This window comes from Pipra filicauda, unplaced genomic scaffold (assembly GCF_003945595.2).
Source record: "Pipra filicauda isolate LSUMZ 115617 unplaced genomic scaffold, ASM394559v2 scaffold132_size2486313_pilon, whole genome shotgun sequence".
In the NCBI taxonomy this organism is placed as follows: Eukaryota; Metazoa; Chordata; class Aves; order Passeriformes; family Pipridae; genus Pipra; species Pipra filicauda.
Window position 1 is genome coordinate 1630466 of NW_024103796.1, and position 15011 is coordinate 1645476.

Sequence of the window (15011 nt, forward strand, 5' to 3'; positions counted from 1 at the left end):
AAGAATAGATATAATATCCATTTAACATCCACAAGCATTAAGCAAGAAAATAAAAGCTATCAAGCCAGATTAAATATAGAAAATTGAAGCAGTGGAAAGCAAGACTCTCAAAATGAAGATGGGATCCATCACCCTTAATTTTATGTATCTGACTCCCTCTTTAAGCTTAAACTTGTCCCATCCTGAGAGAGATGTCTCAGGCAAATGGGATGAATCACTTTCTTGAGCTGCCCATCTCTGTGCTGACTACAGAAGATGCTCAGTGAACAGCTTTGATCTCCATGTATAAATAGCTCAGATTAGATGTGACAAAGCCCATTAAACACACTGGAAGGCAGAAAGTATACAATATGGACATCATTCAAACACATGAGGTTAGTGAAGGAAGTGGTGGTTTTGCACTTTGACCCTTCTGTCAACCCTTGCAACACTCAGTTGCAATCTCTACCTCATTGGTTTTTCTGTTCATCTATAATGTTTGTTTAGTGGAGCACAGCTTTCCTACCACACTCATACAGCACAAGGCATGTTTGGACACTCCTGCAATGTAAACAATAAGTACTTAGCAGAAAAAATTGGTACACAACACATTAAATAACTTGCCTGACACCACATGTTTGTAGAGAGCTAATAGTAGCAAGTGACCCTTTGTGGTACTGGTATTTCAAACTCAGACAAAATCCAACTGGAATAATTTCCAGAATGTGCAGTGGCACAAGACTTGCCAAGGCAACACAGGAGCCCTTCCATTCTGACTTTATATAATGCCACAGAGTGGCAGACTTTGTGCCTCTTTTTCTTTACTTTTTATTTGCATAAAGCACAGCATTTCCACTCAGACAGCTTCTACAGATTATTACTGTTTTGACAGGGGAGGACTATCACTAGGAAAAGATATATTCTTAAAAATAAAAATGCTATTTTAATGTTAATATGCCTGGCAACAAAACAAACAGAAAGGAAAGAGATGTAGGCAGTAAGGTTGCCTTAGTCTACTTTCTTCAAACCACCTGGTGACCCCTTACAAATTAGAATAATGGGGGCATCACAGTAGTACCAGAAGAGATATTTGCAGTGTCCTTTGGTGTGAGAACCGAACTCAAAGTACACCAGGATTTTGCATATGTAATTGCTAAATATTATTCCACCTTAGTATCTGGTATTTGGTTTTGTACAAAAAACAAAGGCCCTGATTCCACACTATCACGTGTGTTTAACTTTATCACAATGAGTTTTCACTGGGATCACAAACAGCAATAAAGTGAAGCAGTGTGCAGACAAGCCTACAGGACTTGGCCGCAGCAGTGATGAGTAGCACATGAAGACTAGTAGATAATTCACATACATTCCAGTTATGCCTAACCAAGGGTTTCTACTCTTTGGTGTCAGTTATACAAAAAACTATCACCAGTTGAGATCACAGCTTCTGCCAATTGGGTAAATGCTCGTAAGCACTGGTAAACACCATGATATAATTTTGAAAGTTGTGGCAAAGGTACTTATCAGCTCATAATGTGCCACATAGGCAAAGAAAAAAACCCAGTAAGAAACATAAAACATTCAAGAGAAGGCATCTGGTCCTCTGGCACAGTGGCACAAACTGAAAATATCTACCTCTAAAGTGGACAACACAAGTACTTATGGAGTTTCTAAGCATTTGACCTGCACCCCTTTGAATCAACATCTTACCATTTCTGTCAGCACCCTGGTGTAGAAAGTCAGCAGAATTTCTTCATCAGTCTAATTAGGAAGTGTCATGATGTTAGCTAGCCTGACTGTTACTCTAATTAGCTATAGCATTGGAAGTGAAAGCATGGGAACGAAAAGAGCAATGGATAAATTATAGCTTAGTTAGAATGGCCTGAAAGGCAAGCAGCTGAGTGAGGCTGGACAAAAAGAAATGGATACACACACAACCCTTGAAAATTGAAGAATGTTGCTTTAGCTACAGCACAAAGGCTTGCTTAAATATAAAGAAGTACAGCCTTAAGTGTTCTTTGGTAATTTCTGATTTAAGAAAAGTTTCTTGTGAAAACAATGAGCAATGACTGTGTAGTATTTTCTTCAGTTATTTGATCCTGAGCTTCCTAGCTTTTTTAATATTAGTCAGGCCTGAAAACCAAAAGACTTGTAAACATTACCTCTGGAAAGAAAGTTCTAAGAGCAAAGTGTTTGTAGTCAAGGAAGGGAACGGTTCCAAAACTATCCACCACATCTAATTCATCCATCTGCAGTTCAGCAAATCCTGAAAAACCCCATCCCCACCCAGAGAGTTAGTTTAGTTGACACAAAATCATCTTCACAAATATAACTTATCCCCAGTAGATGTTCCTTAAAAAACAGTTTTCAGGGAAGAGGGGTTCTTTTTATAGCTGAAGTTCTTATGAGCAGGAAAGTAGCAATCCATTTTTTCCCCCGACTGCTGCTGAACAAAATACTATATGCAATCCTATTAGCTCAGTGCTATCTGCTACTGCAGTGCACACAATATTAAAGAGGAATTCTGATCCAACACAAAAATACTCCAACAGCTACAAAATAAAAATGTTTATATAATGTGAGCTTCTTGACAGGTTCAGTTCAGAAATTATGCTATCCTTAAGCTCTGTAAAGCTCTTTAGACCTACCCTCGCGTATTTCCTTACGAATCTCATATTCCAGCAGTTCAAGTTGCTGACTCTGTTTACGAGTTAACTCTTTGGATTTGTATCTAGTAACTATGAATGCCGCTAAAAAGGAGGAAAAAAAGATTATGAGTATAAAAAGCGCAGAACAGAAAACCCTCATATAAGAGACATATTTTATTATTATTTTAAGAAACAGAAAGATTAATGTACACTTGCACTCTCCAGGAGGATTAGTGTTTTACTGTTGTCAGTGTGCTAGTACCCATGAGCCCTAGTTATCTGGATTTATACCCCAATGTTTAATAAAAATCATTCCTTTTAACAAGGTCTTAGAATTGTCAATCCAACTTTATTTGAAAGTACAACACACTCTGCTATATAGAGCCTGCACAGCGAGACACAGAATCTAACAAACACTTCTACTAATAGGAACCTACTTAAGGTAGCACTGATCAAACAGGAAAACCAGTTGTTCTGAAGAGGAAATCCACTTCTAAATTGTTAACTTCTCTAAAGCTTATTTTGAGAGCATAAAAGCATGATATGGTTCCTTTTTAAAATGAACTTTAAAAAAAAATTAACCAACCAAAAAAACAAACACCTAATCTTATTAAAATAAATGGAAATTTATCAAATATATAATCAAATAAAAATGTGCAAAAAAAAGGGAGCACTAAAAACAGGAAGGGATAACTATTTACCTCCCTCAGTTTAGTAATGACCCATAAGTTCACGAATGATCCAAATGAAACTGAGCAGAAACACCACAAACACTGCCTGAGGATAAGCAGTTTGTTAGGGAACATCTGCCCTAGGGACAGGAGGGTAGCCCAGCTCTGGCAGCCAGAATGGACCAAGTTGTGACACAGGCATGTCAGTCCTATGGCCTGCTTGATGAAATGATAGTGAATAATCCCAGCAGAACAGACAGAACTACTGCCTTGTAATGTGCTGCAGTCTCACAAGATGGACTCCACCACCAGAACAGAGTTAACTTTGCCCACTCTTATTGGGAACACGGTAAAACCACCAGACTGTTAGTGACAGTTCCAGACATGTGTATATGTATGTGTTTGTGTCATGATTACACCCTTCAGCAAATCAAAAAATGAAAATGCATTTTGTACTTACCTATAATGACACCCACTACAATAGGTAGCAAAATAAGAACATATAAATATATGTACGATGATGTTGGTTTCACTTCATGCTCAAAATTTCCCAATTTGACCTGAAGAAAAGTAATGACTGTGTTACTAGAGGACAGTTATTATATCAGTGCTTAAAATGACATTTAATGTGTTTTATAAAAAAGTATGTAAGGCACATAAGGATCATGGTAGATTATTGGGAAGACAGGAGCAATTCAGGAAAACATATGTGAATCAACATAAAATTAACTTTTACTGGATTTGATGTTTAAGCAGGACAACAGAGCAGTGATGATAAAAATCTGGAGGTCCTTATGCAGCACCACATTTTGTCATGCTCTTGCTGCAAACTAGAGCCCTCAAATGAATGGCAAGAACTGGCCTCCAGCTGGCCAAGTGGCTCATGCCCTTCAGAATCGCTGCTAAACATTCTGGCATTTTGAAGCAAAGAAGGCACACATTAATAATTAAAAACATTCATATGCACTCACAGTGTTACTCTGCTGAGCAGAAAAGTAGTGTAAGGCTCATGCTAAGAATGAGGGAAGTAAAATTTTTCATAAGACAACTGGCCCACAGCCCTCTTCCCTATTTCTTTGCAGAACTTTCAACCTCTTTGTGTAGGAGGTATAGCATTCCTGAAGGTCTTAAAAAAAAAAAGCAACACACAATACATGGACAACATCCCCCAATAGCCAGTGGGCTTGTCAAAGGCAGGACAGGCATTAATTCTTAGGAGTACATGAAAGTGCTGAAGTCTGCCAGATGCCAAACTGAGGCATTCACCACTGATAATTACGGCAGAAGAAATTTCACAAAGGAGGATCTCAAAGAGGACTGTGAAAGCACATAAATAAAGGGTAGCTAAGACTATAAACAGACTAGATGTAAAAATATGCTTTGACACATAAAAAGATACCACCAAGTGCCAGGGATAGAAATGAGCTTGAGATAATTGAAAAGGAGGGTTGGGTTGAAATTATTTTGGGTTACAGCAGGGAAGGCAGAGATATGGTGATTGCAATCACTGGCTTGTCACAGGAGGTGAGCAGCCAGGGCAGCTGCAGCCTGCCAACTGGATAGTCACATCGCAGCTACACAGACACAAGCAAGCAAAAACACCCCACAGGGCTGGAAGGACACAGCCTTTATATTTCTGGGGCCACAAAGAACAGAATACAAAGCAGATCTATTTCCTTCAGCAGATGTTATTTTTCCTCTGATGTTTCTATGTTTTCACAGTTCCTATAAAAAGTTATTTTGGTCTGAGCCTTCCTAGGATCCCATTTGCCTTTTCCAAGGCTGAAATGCGTTGGTGGCTAAATACATTAACCATCTTGTGACTAATACACCTGCTTTTATCTACTCGTGTCCAACTGTGCGATACCTAAAGCAGAAATTTCTGTTACTCATCTTTGTTTATTGAAACGTGAGACAAAGCACTCATTTAATTTTTTGCTCATATGTGGATTATCTTTAATCTTCACCATAACCTTCCTATCCAGTGGTCCCATTTCTTTCCTCATCTTTTATCTCGCTTATGAATCATAAACTAAATAAGATACACCTGAATTAATCCAATTGCTATTTCTAAATTCATTTTTCCGCATGACATTATAAAACCTTCTCTGGACTGGTAATGCCTCTGAGCTCTATGTCATCAGCAAATGTTATTAGTGCATGCCTTATTTTTGTGTTCAAGGCACTAGTGATATTAAATAATATCATCAACACTGGCCAGTCGGCTCCCTATACACAGTATTCGGTTTTTCTAACCCCTACTGTCTTCATAATCACCATGTTAAGTCACCAGAGTGACTTTCAGGTACGTGTGATCTACTGCATTTTTGTTGCTGAGGAAATCACTCATGTTACAAAATAAAGATATCTAGCATGATCTGCTTTCATTAAAAAGAAGTTGACAATTGTCCCATTTTCCACTTACCTCCAGGTCTTTCATGAGCCTCTCATTCAAAATACATTATAAAGTTTTACATAGAGCTGGGATTAAATCAGCAAGCCTGCATTTGCCTAGGTTTTGGGGTTTTTTGGTTTTTTTTTGTTTGTTTGTTTGTTTGTTTGTTTTGGTTTTTGTTTGTTTTTGGTTTTTTTTTTATGTAAAATACTAGTTTTATATTTGCTGTTCTCCAGTCATACAGTGTGTCTCCTGACTGCAGTTTTATCTAAAATCTTTTCTACTTAGCCCACAGTATCATGTGTCAGTTCTTCCTCAGTGTTGTGATAGGAATGATCCTGTTCCTGCTGTATTGAGCCCCTTGATCCATCTGAATCTTGCTTCTGTCACAAGAATGGCATTTTCTTCTCTGATAACTCTCTTCAGACTGATCATTCTGTCTTTGAACCCACACTCAATATCCTCTTTCTTCCAGAAAACTAAGGCAAGATACATTTATTCTTGAGCCAAAATTATCTTTTATACCTACATTATCCTTTCTTCAGTGGTCCTACTTCTTCTATGATTTATTTATAAAATTTTAAAAAGCACTTACTACTTTAAAAAACATTTACTACTGTAAACATTTTTTTGATGTTGGAAAAAAAAATTTTTAAGGTACTAGAAGTGAAATGTTACACGATAACTACTGCATTTGATTTGCCTTAGTGAAGTAGTGACCTTTCTATGACAGTCACTCCTTTGAAATCTGCAGGATAAGCATGTGATATTGCAAGGCAACATTAATATTTAAATGCAACACCAAACTCAGAAAGGCTTTTCCATGCCATAACTGGCTCAGACGGCAGGATCCACAGATGGGGGATCAGTTAACAGTGATACGAAGTCAAGAATAGCTTTGTTAATCTTTACTATGAGCCATATGCCTTGAAGTCAATAGAGTTATTTCAGTTTTATACCACCACACACTGCAATAAGAGTCTGGCATAATTTTTCTCCCTCTTAAATGGTGATGATCACATTCTAAAAAATTTGTATCTTCATCTTACTCAAGGAGCAAATATCTTAAGCTGCAATTTAGCTCTGACATCCATGCTAATGTTTGTATATTTGGGCTTGGCTTTGTGCCACATGCTCAAAGCATTTTAGCTTTCCCAATGCACATTGAATTTCACCCCCTTTTTCATCCAGAAATGCCTTCTCTTCTGTCTCAGTGGTGATCCTGAAGACAGATTCTTGTCTACTTTAGTAGGAAAAAGTGCCTGGGAGGACACAATCCTTTTCCTCAAGAACATATTGCAGAAGCAGATTGCTTACAGATCTAAGACGAGGGGTTCTGGAGACAGTGATGCTGTTACGATGATGTCTGTGCTGCAGGCATAGGTGTGACAAGCTACTGTTCTCCTGGAGCTCAGCTTGGACTGCAAAACCTACCTCTGACACTACCACAGTAACCAGACAGAAAATGAACGCAGTACTGCCAGTGGTACCTAAGCCAGGCAGGCGTGCTTAGATATGAGGAAGAAAACTGTACTACCAAGTATCAAGAGAAAAGAAAATGCATCCACTTCCCTCGATAAAGAACATTCATGATGAGAATATTAATAATGAGAGCATTAATGATACATTTTACTTCACTTGTATAAACATTCAAACACTGTTGAATTGTAACAAAAGGGAACTGTACTTACAAAAACTTTCACTGTGGAAAAGTCAATCTTGTCTGTTCCTTCCCTTTTGAATTTGCACAGTATGGTGCTACGGTCTGGCTTTTTGGTAATATTTTGGACACTGAACCATATCTTTTTGGTCTGTGCACCAGTAATGTAAGACAGATAAACCTCTACCTCAGTTTTAGAAATATTCAAGTTATCATTTTCTTTCTAGAGAGAAAAAAAAATGAAGAAAATAAAGTCACTAGATACAGAAAGAAAAAAAAAAAGTATCCCTAAACACTATTTAAAATAAGCATTGTACTTCATTAGTTCCAAACTTACATATATTTTTAATTCCAGATCAGGATCCAGTTCAGTGTGCAGTTGGTAGTTAATGAACACTGGGTCAGGGTGATAGTGTAATTTGACACATGGTATAAAGGTAGTATCCACTTTTAACATCATATCAACAACTTTACCCTCAGTTGCATGGCTCAGGCTTGGTGTTAAGTAATGATATTCAGATGCATTGCCAGGACACCTAGAGACCTAGAATGCAATAGCAAAGTTGTAACAAAGTTGTAACTCAATAGCGGGTACAATTACAAACAGAGGCACTCAAAACTCATTTTAATGTCTTTCTGACTTCACACAGATACCTGCTAAACCTCTTCTCTGCAATCAGGGTAGGGCTGCATGAAGAGCACCCAGCAAAATTTCTGAGTTTAGCCTGTGTCTACCTTCAAGCGCATTTATCATACACTGCTTTAAGGCTGATTGCACACTGCTTAGGTAACTATTTCCTGCAGTGAGTGAGACAGGAATTGTGACAGCCATTTCTCCTTCCTTCCCCTCAATGCAGGTGACAAGAGTAAGACAAGCTCTCCAACTTAACTCCTGAGAGAGTGAGGTTGCTGCAGTCATTGTAGCATTAGGTCACTGTTTACTCCATTGGGTGATGCTGCTGTTATGGTCTCTGCGCTGCAAAGGGTCAACAAGATGCCGACCTCCTTAAATACTGGGAGAAAAGGTTTCATCCCAACATCAGCTACAGTCTGCTGCCCCTTCCTGAGGCAGTGGCACCATCTGGGTTCTCAGCACAGAGCCAGAGAGAAGTACAGAACCCCCTCTTCCAACAGACCCATATGCGGAGATTGGGGTGACTCAAAAAGGACAGATTTGGAATAACTTTCTAGACCATAAAAAAAAAGGCTCAGGGAATTATGCAGAGAGTAGCTTATGTGTATTCGTGATTTTGTACTAAGAATGTGTGCAACTGTAATCCTATAGGTGGTCATATTTATTTCAGTAGGGTGACTGACATGCGCCTGCAAGTGTTTGGAAATTGCTGATATCTCCTAAAACCTTAGGAACAAAACCTAATCCATCAAGATACTTCTATTTGGTATTATAAAGGAGAATTAGACTTACTGTGAGGTTTGATCTCTGGTCATCTGAAATAATGACACTGTCTACCACATTAAAATTTCTACCAGTTGTAGTAATTTTGCGACCACCACTGCAAAAAAAAAAAAAAAAAAAAAAAAAAAGATGTGGAGGAAGGGAAGTTAATACCTGTGTTTCCACAGACAGACAAGTCCTGCATTAAGGCTTCAGCTATGCATGAACTACTCATGAGCATTTTGCTTTGGTAGCAGATGATAAAGTCAAACTGCAGGACAAGATAATTTGACCTATACAGTGTACTTCCGCTCTTTCCTCATAATGTAATGGTAAACATTTTTGCCACTTCAAAACCAAACTACTTGATTGCATATACATGTATACCCCTTTTCAGGGACTGTTCACCTTGTTTTCTATTCATGCAGCCAAAGAGCCAGACCATGATTTAATCTTGATGAAAGAGCATCATGGTATTTCACTGCCCCAGCGCAGCCCAGTCTATGCTTAATTCTTGCCTTCTTCAGGACAAATCGATCGTGCCAGGCACCTCACAGGAAACATTCTTGGCAGTGTTCAGACCATCTGTCTCAGCACACACAATGGTGCTTGTGTCTGAGGGCTCTGGCTCACAATCTCTGCTGAACACAGTTGGAGTGGTTTAAGGTATTATTAATTTCCAGCTGCCTGAGCTGCCTCTCACCTGGAGATGAGGGCATGCATCCTAGTTGCGCAGCTGCTGCAGCTGCCAGCCCAACTCATTACCTCAAATCCACACTTGATGACAAAGATATCAGATTAAGAACCTGCAAGCCGGTAAAAACTGTGCAGGCAGAGGAACAGGTGGAAAGCTGTGCTGAAAATATCTTAAAAACCACCCAGTCTTTCACCAGATCTGTGATTCTCCCACAGAACAAGCAGAGGCTTGAATAGGGCTCTTTTGGCTTTAGGGAACATCGTCGTAAAGTCTGCACATATCACTGCAGGGGTGATTATCTTCACTTTATTTCACTGAAACTTTGCAGGTGAAGGGCATATTAGTATCAAGAAATCAAAGTTAATCGGAGTTAGAATTTACACATGCTACCCATATTTTGGATTTAGCTTTAGTCTGAATAGACTATTTTTGGTTTCTATAAAGGAGAGCTGGGGTTGGCAGGAAGAAGTTTATAAAATCCTGCAAACACAGAATCCATCTTGCAGTTATCAAGTTAAAATATCTGTTAAATCAGGTCATGGGTGTAAATTCATCCTCCACAACAGGCTATAGCAGTCTTCCAAGTATGCATCAGCTGCATCTGGCCAAGAAAGAACGCTCATATTGGCTCAGTGCAACTACATTTGAATAAATACATAAAAAGTAGAGAAAGACAAAAATTACCTGATCCAGGAGGTATTTGGTGTGATTCTAGAACATGATGGCAGTGAAACATAATGCAGGGTCATTGGTGGTGAACATTTTTTCCCATTAGCCTGTATACATATACTTTTGGCCTCTTTACGTGTTGGTGGGAGAGCAAATGTCATTTGTGTATCATTTAGCACATTTCTAACTTTAATGCTGGAGGAGAAAGAAAACAGACAAACATTGAAACACAGATGTCATTCATTGGTGGTACTACACAAAGCCTATAACCTACAGCAAATGACAAGGAGAAAAGAGAACTGAATCTCTCTCTGAGCTGCCAAGTGGAGGCAGACAGAGGGAGCAGGGAGTTGAAAAGACAAAGTAGGGCATCTTTTGAATGAAGTTTCTATGTGACACAATAATCACAGAAGTCAGTATAGATATTTAACTTGGGATGAGGCTATGTAATGCAATGTGTGATTTTGCTGTTTACTGTGTACTTCTCCGTGCTACCAACACGGTCCATGAGATAGTCAAGAATAAGAATCTTCATCATCTTTCTCTTTCTCTCCTTTCTCCCTCCTCTTTCTCTCTACTTCCTGTCTTTCCCTCCTTCTCTCCTTTTGTTTTCTGTGGTCCCCTGGAAATTCATGGTTGAAGTCAAAAAGGAACATTATGTTTTTAAGTGCTAGCTGTGTAAAATGGCCTCGGTAATAACAGGCAGTCATTGCAGCTGCACTTGAAAATAACTGATTCAGAATATGATAGCCTAATTATTTAGGGGGTTACACTGGAAAAGTAGGAGCTGTTGCATGAGAGATTTCCTTCCGTGGCATGGTGTCTGCACTTTTACAAGCAGAACCCTAGAATATATGGCGAATCTTTTGAAGCAGAGAACTGTCAAACAAAAGCTGAGGCTTTCCTGTGACGTAACTTCTTCTAGCCTGCTGGAAGGCACAGAGGACCACAGGTACAGCACTGTCCTACTATTACTGAGAGAACTGACCACCTACCCTTCCCTCCTTTGTATTGTACCCAAACACCAAATTCATTTCCATCCTTTGGGAATTTAAAGTGGAAGTATAACTAGAGAGATGTAGAGCATCATCTGCTCTGCTGAGGAGAGGTACATTACAACCGTTCACCCAACCATATTGTTAGAGCAAAATGGGCATCATTTTCACCATGAAAAGTAAATAGTATTATTTTTCAGTTTAACTCACACGTCTGGTTTACAGCCAGTGATCCCAGTCAATATCAGTTTTATGCCTGATGCATGTGTAAAGTTTTCTCCTTTGACTGTTATTTCGCTTTTGCCTAATGTAGAAATCCACAAAGGTTCAATGGATTGAATACTGATATGCTATTAGGAAATAAAGCAAAACAAAATCTGGTTATAAACAGGCTAGGCAGATAAGCAACAGCTGTAAAAACAACTACCACTCAAGAATGCGGATTTTATGGCACTGGAATACATTTTTATTAATAATTTCTAATCTTGTTAAATTTAATCCTGGGAAGCACTGTTAATCACAACTTCTTTACAAGCCAACTATTTTTACCATCGTATTTTATATTTCAATTTATCCCATAACAAAGTTGCCCAAAAGAATCCCAGTCTGACATACTGGAAGGTAGGTATCATAAAAACCCAGCTTGAAATTATGCGTTTTGTGTGACCCCTGAAGAACTAAGAAACAATGCAAGACAAAACCCGTGGTGCTGTCACTACGAGAGATCAGAGAACAAATGAAGGCATCTTTCATGACCTGAGAAGGGGAAGCAGGGTCAAATCCTCGAATGGAAAATTGAGAAAGAGCCCCAAAATTAGCTTTACTAGAAAGTCTTTTCAAAGTCATGCACAGAACTAAAGGTACAACACAACTGCGGGAGAATTTTTTTGGTATTTCATTTTGATGCTAAGAAGTTCTCCAGCATTTAAGAACAATCCTAGTTTACTCTGATGCTGCCACAGTCTTACAGAAACGTGGGCAATTTTTAAACTGTGCTTTTCATTGTCTATATTTACTTGTTCAAACTTACTAACACTACTGAATGAGAAGAGAGATTTTTTTCCCTAGTGCATGTACTTGATACATTTGACAGCATCTCATGTTTAATCAGTGTTGCTGCTTCCCCAGTTTCACAATCACACCGACGGTTTCCTCTTTATCTATCTTTCAGACAACAAACTGAAATATTTGAAAAAACAGGAAAATACGCATGTGAAACCACAGACTGTTTGGGACCTTCTCAGGCAAATAATTTCTAGACTGATTTTAGACTGCCTATAATACTAGTTTAAACTGAGTTTTTAGAGTATTGTGATTATCCTGATTTTTGCTGTGCACCCATGGACACATCCCAGGGTTCATTCTTCCCAACTCTGTGAAGGGTGCTGGTGCAAAACCTCTAAGAAAGTCCATCCCGCACGTTTTTCTCTATCCACTAATCCTTTCATGTACCCAGAGCAGCACTAAGACTTTGGGCTGGTGGTCTGAGGGGACCATCAGTGTCACACCACCATCCTCTGTGAACAGTTTTTGCCCATTTCAGAAAGGCCCCCGGCACATTGTCCCCATATGCTACTATGGCTCACTGAATGCCAGAGCACTCCAAAGCTAATGTCACCTGTCACCACTGATTGAAAGCTTTCATTTGTGCCTTAGGAAACGGCAAGAGAGTGCAAAGGCTGAGGCCAGAGGGCCTGCAGAAGGGCCTCTAAGATGACCTCTGGTATGGATAATAGAGGAAGGCAAAGGAAATCCCTCACAAACAGCCTGAGGGGGAAAATTTACTCCCATGATTACCCAGGAATCAGTTTAACCCTTGGGACAGGATAACTGAAGCAGAAATCTAAGAGATTAAAGCTAGCAAACCACCAGTGCTTTTCTTCACCTACACCTTGTCCCCCTGCTTATGTCCAACCTCCAGTGCAAAAGGACAGTCAATATCCTCACACAAATCCAGAAGCCAACTACTACAGAAAGGAGTAAAACACTGCTTTGGGCTCTCTCTGGTAACCAGCAGGGAGCCCTGGAGCACCAGAATACTGCAATATCACACAAACACATGAAGATGCCCCAGAGCTGCATAAGGGCCGTGGACCCCAGTGAAGGAAAGGCGAGGCATCCTTTGCCCAGGGGTGCAGTGGGATGCTGTGATGCTTCAGGGCTCCTGCTGGTCTCTCTGCCAGTCTGCCTTGCTTCTTTTCTTACACCAAGAAGAAATCACAGGAAGACCTGTTCACTCTGAAACAGTTTCAGTCCCCTCTGAAATCGTGCCTTCCCTGCGGCTACACGGCACAGACTCCCTCGCAGCATCTTGCCTTGGACTCATGGAGTCAGCGCAGTCATGGCACTGAGGTAAGCTGGCCTCAGCTGCTCAAGAGCCTGATTCCCACCCAGCTTGACTGCGACATTTTCTTCAGCAGCAAAAGAAACCATGAATTTCCTCACTGAATGCAGGAGGGACCTTGTGTCCTCACTGGGGTCTGCAGTGCTCATTTCCCCAGCACCAGAGCCGCTGACCTTCCAGTTGCTATGTGGCAGGGGGAGAGATGCCCAGTAACAAGAGGGGAGACAGCAGAGGCAGAAGGATATTTATAAAAATCACTAGTTGTGAGGCATGTGATCAAAGTGTAAACATGTAAAGAGACACACAGAGAGCGTGCACCAGGTCCTCAGGTAATGTAAATCAGCACAGCCCTGTCAACTTCAATAGAGCTCCATATTTCTGAGCTGCAGCCGCTTCCCCCTTGCCCTGGACAGCCTAACACTTCCCTGGGGCTGCGTAAACAGTGGCAGCCACATCCTTAGAGGTGTGGTTAGCATGGCTGCAGGTCTTGGAGAGATATCTGGCAGCAGCCCAGGTTAAGCAGCCTCTGCCACCCTAGGGAGTCCCTCTCTGGCACAGCCCCTTCTGCACTGCTAGCACAGGGCCCTGAAGAACTGCATCAGGGAACTGGCCCAGATGAAAAATAACCTGCTGAAAGACAACGGTTATTTCCAGCCAAATCAGTTCCCTAGACAAGCATACTCAATCCAACCACTTCAACTGCTGCTCTGGCACAGGGAGGGGGAAGGTGAATGCATGGAAACCAGCAGCTGGAGTCAGGAGGAGGGCGGGGGCTCCCACTGAAAAAAAGTATATTAATCTAAATGCTCAGCTGGGGTTATGGGAAAACACAAATCCTCTTTCTCCACTCTCCAGTATGTTCTCCTTAAAGCACCAGCAGTCAAAGGAGAGCAGGATTTCAAATGCAATTTCAAGCCCTCTGAATGGATCAATCACTTCTAAATAAACATCTGCCTTTGCACTGCCTCTGGTGCTTTCACTGCCTTGTCCATCACTGTCTTTCCAAGATAAGGCATGTGGAAGAAAGCCATCTCCCAGGCAATTCCAACTATTTACCAATGTCAAATTAATGCACTTGGAAGCAGAGCAAAGCAGAATTTCCACTGTTCTTTCACCAGACATAACGCTTTAAATGCAGATCAAATCCAGAATATTAATGCTCAGAAGCACAAGTATAACAATCCTACTCGTCTCTGTGAAAAACAAAATGTATTTTGTGATTTTGTTTAAGAAACATCAGCTGAATAGCTGAATTTAAGAGGTAATTTTACCTTCAGAGGTAAAAGTTTGGGTAGTTCTAGTGAAACATTTAGAGATAAGAACACAGCTGCTATTTATAACAACCGTGCATCACTCACAGAAAAGCAGAAACCAAAAAGTGTAGGAAGCAAATCTCTATGTACTTACTCATCAGTCAAATTTCTTCTCACTACTCATTTCTTTCCTAACACCTGCATGTCATAAGCAACCACTGATCAAAAGATCACTCAGTTTTATGAGAAAATAAAAACATTTGGGTTCCATAAAGAATGAAGGGATAACCTTGTGGTTAAAGGG

The 15011-nt window shown here is 40.1% G+C and overlaps 1 protein-coding gene across 1 annotated transcript in view; it reads right to left on the reverse strand.

The window, feature by feature from the left end:
- The window catches only part of PLXNC1 (plexin C1), a 70270-nt gene that overhangs the window by 28134 nt on the left and 27125 nt on the right, over positions 1-15011 (reverse strand). The window contains exons 10-17 of the mRNA XM_027732266.2: positions 11321-11460; positions 10131-10310; positions 8780-8867; positions 7691-7897; positions 7385-7576; positions 3759-3858; positions 2628-2729; positions 2142-2245 (exon numbers count right to left, since the gene is read on the reverse strand). Of these exons, the coding sequence (XP_027588067.2) occupies positions 2142-2245; positions 2628-2729; positions 3759-3858; positions 7385-7576; positions 7691-7897; positions 8780-8867; positions 10131-10310; positions 11321-11460 (1113 nt within the window). The remainder of the gene's footprint in view (positions 1-2141; positions 2246-2627; positions 2730-3758; positions 3859-7384; positions 7577-7690; positions 7898-8779; positions 8868-10130; positions 10311-11320; positions 11461-15011) is intronic.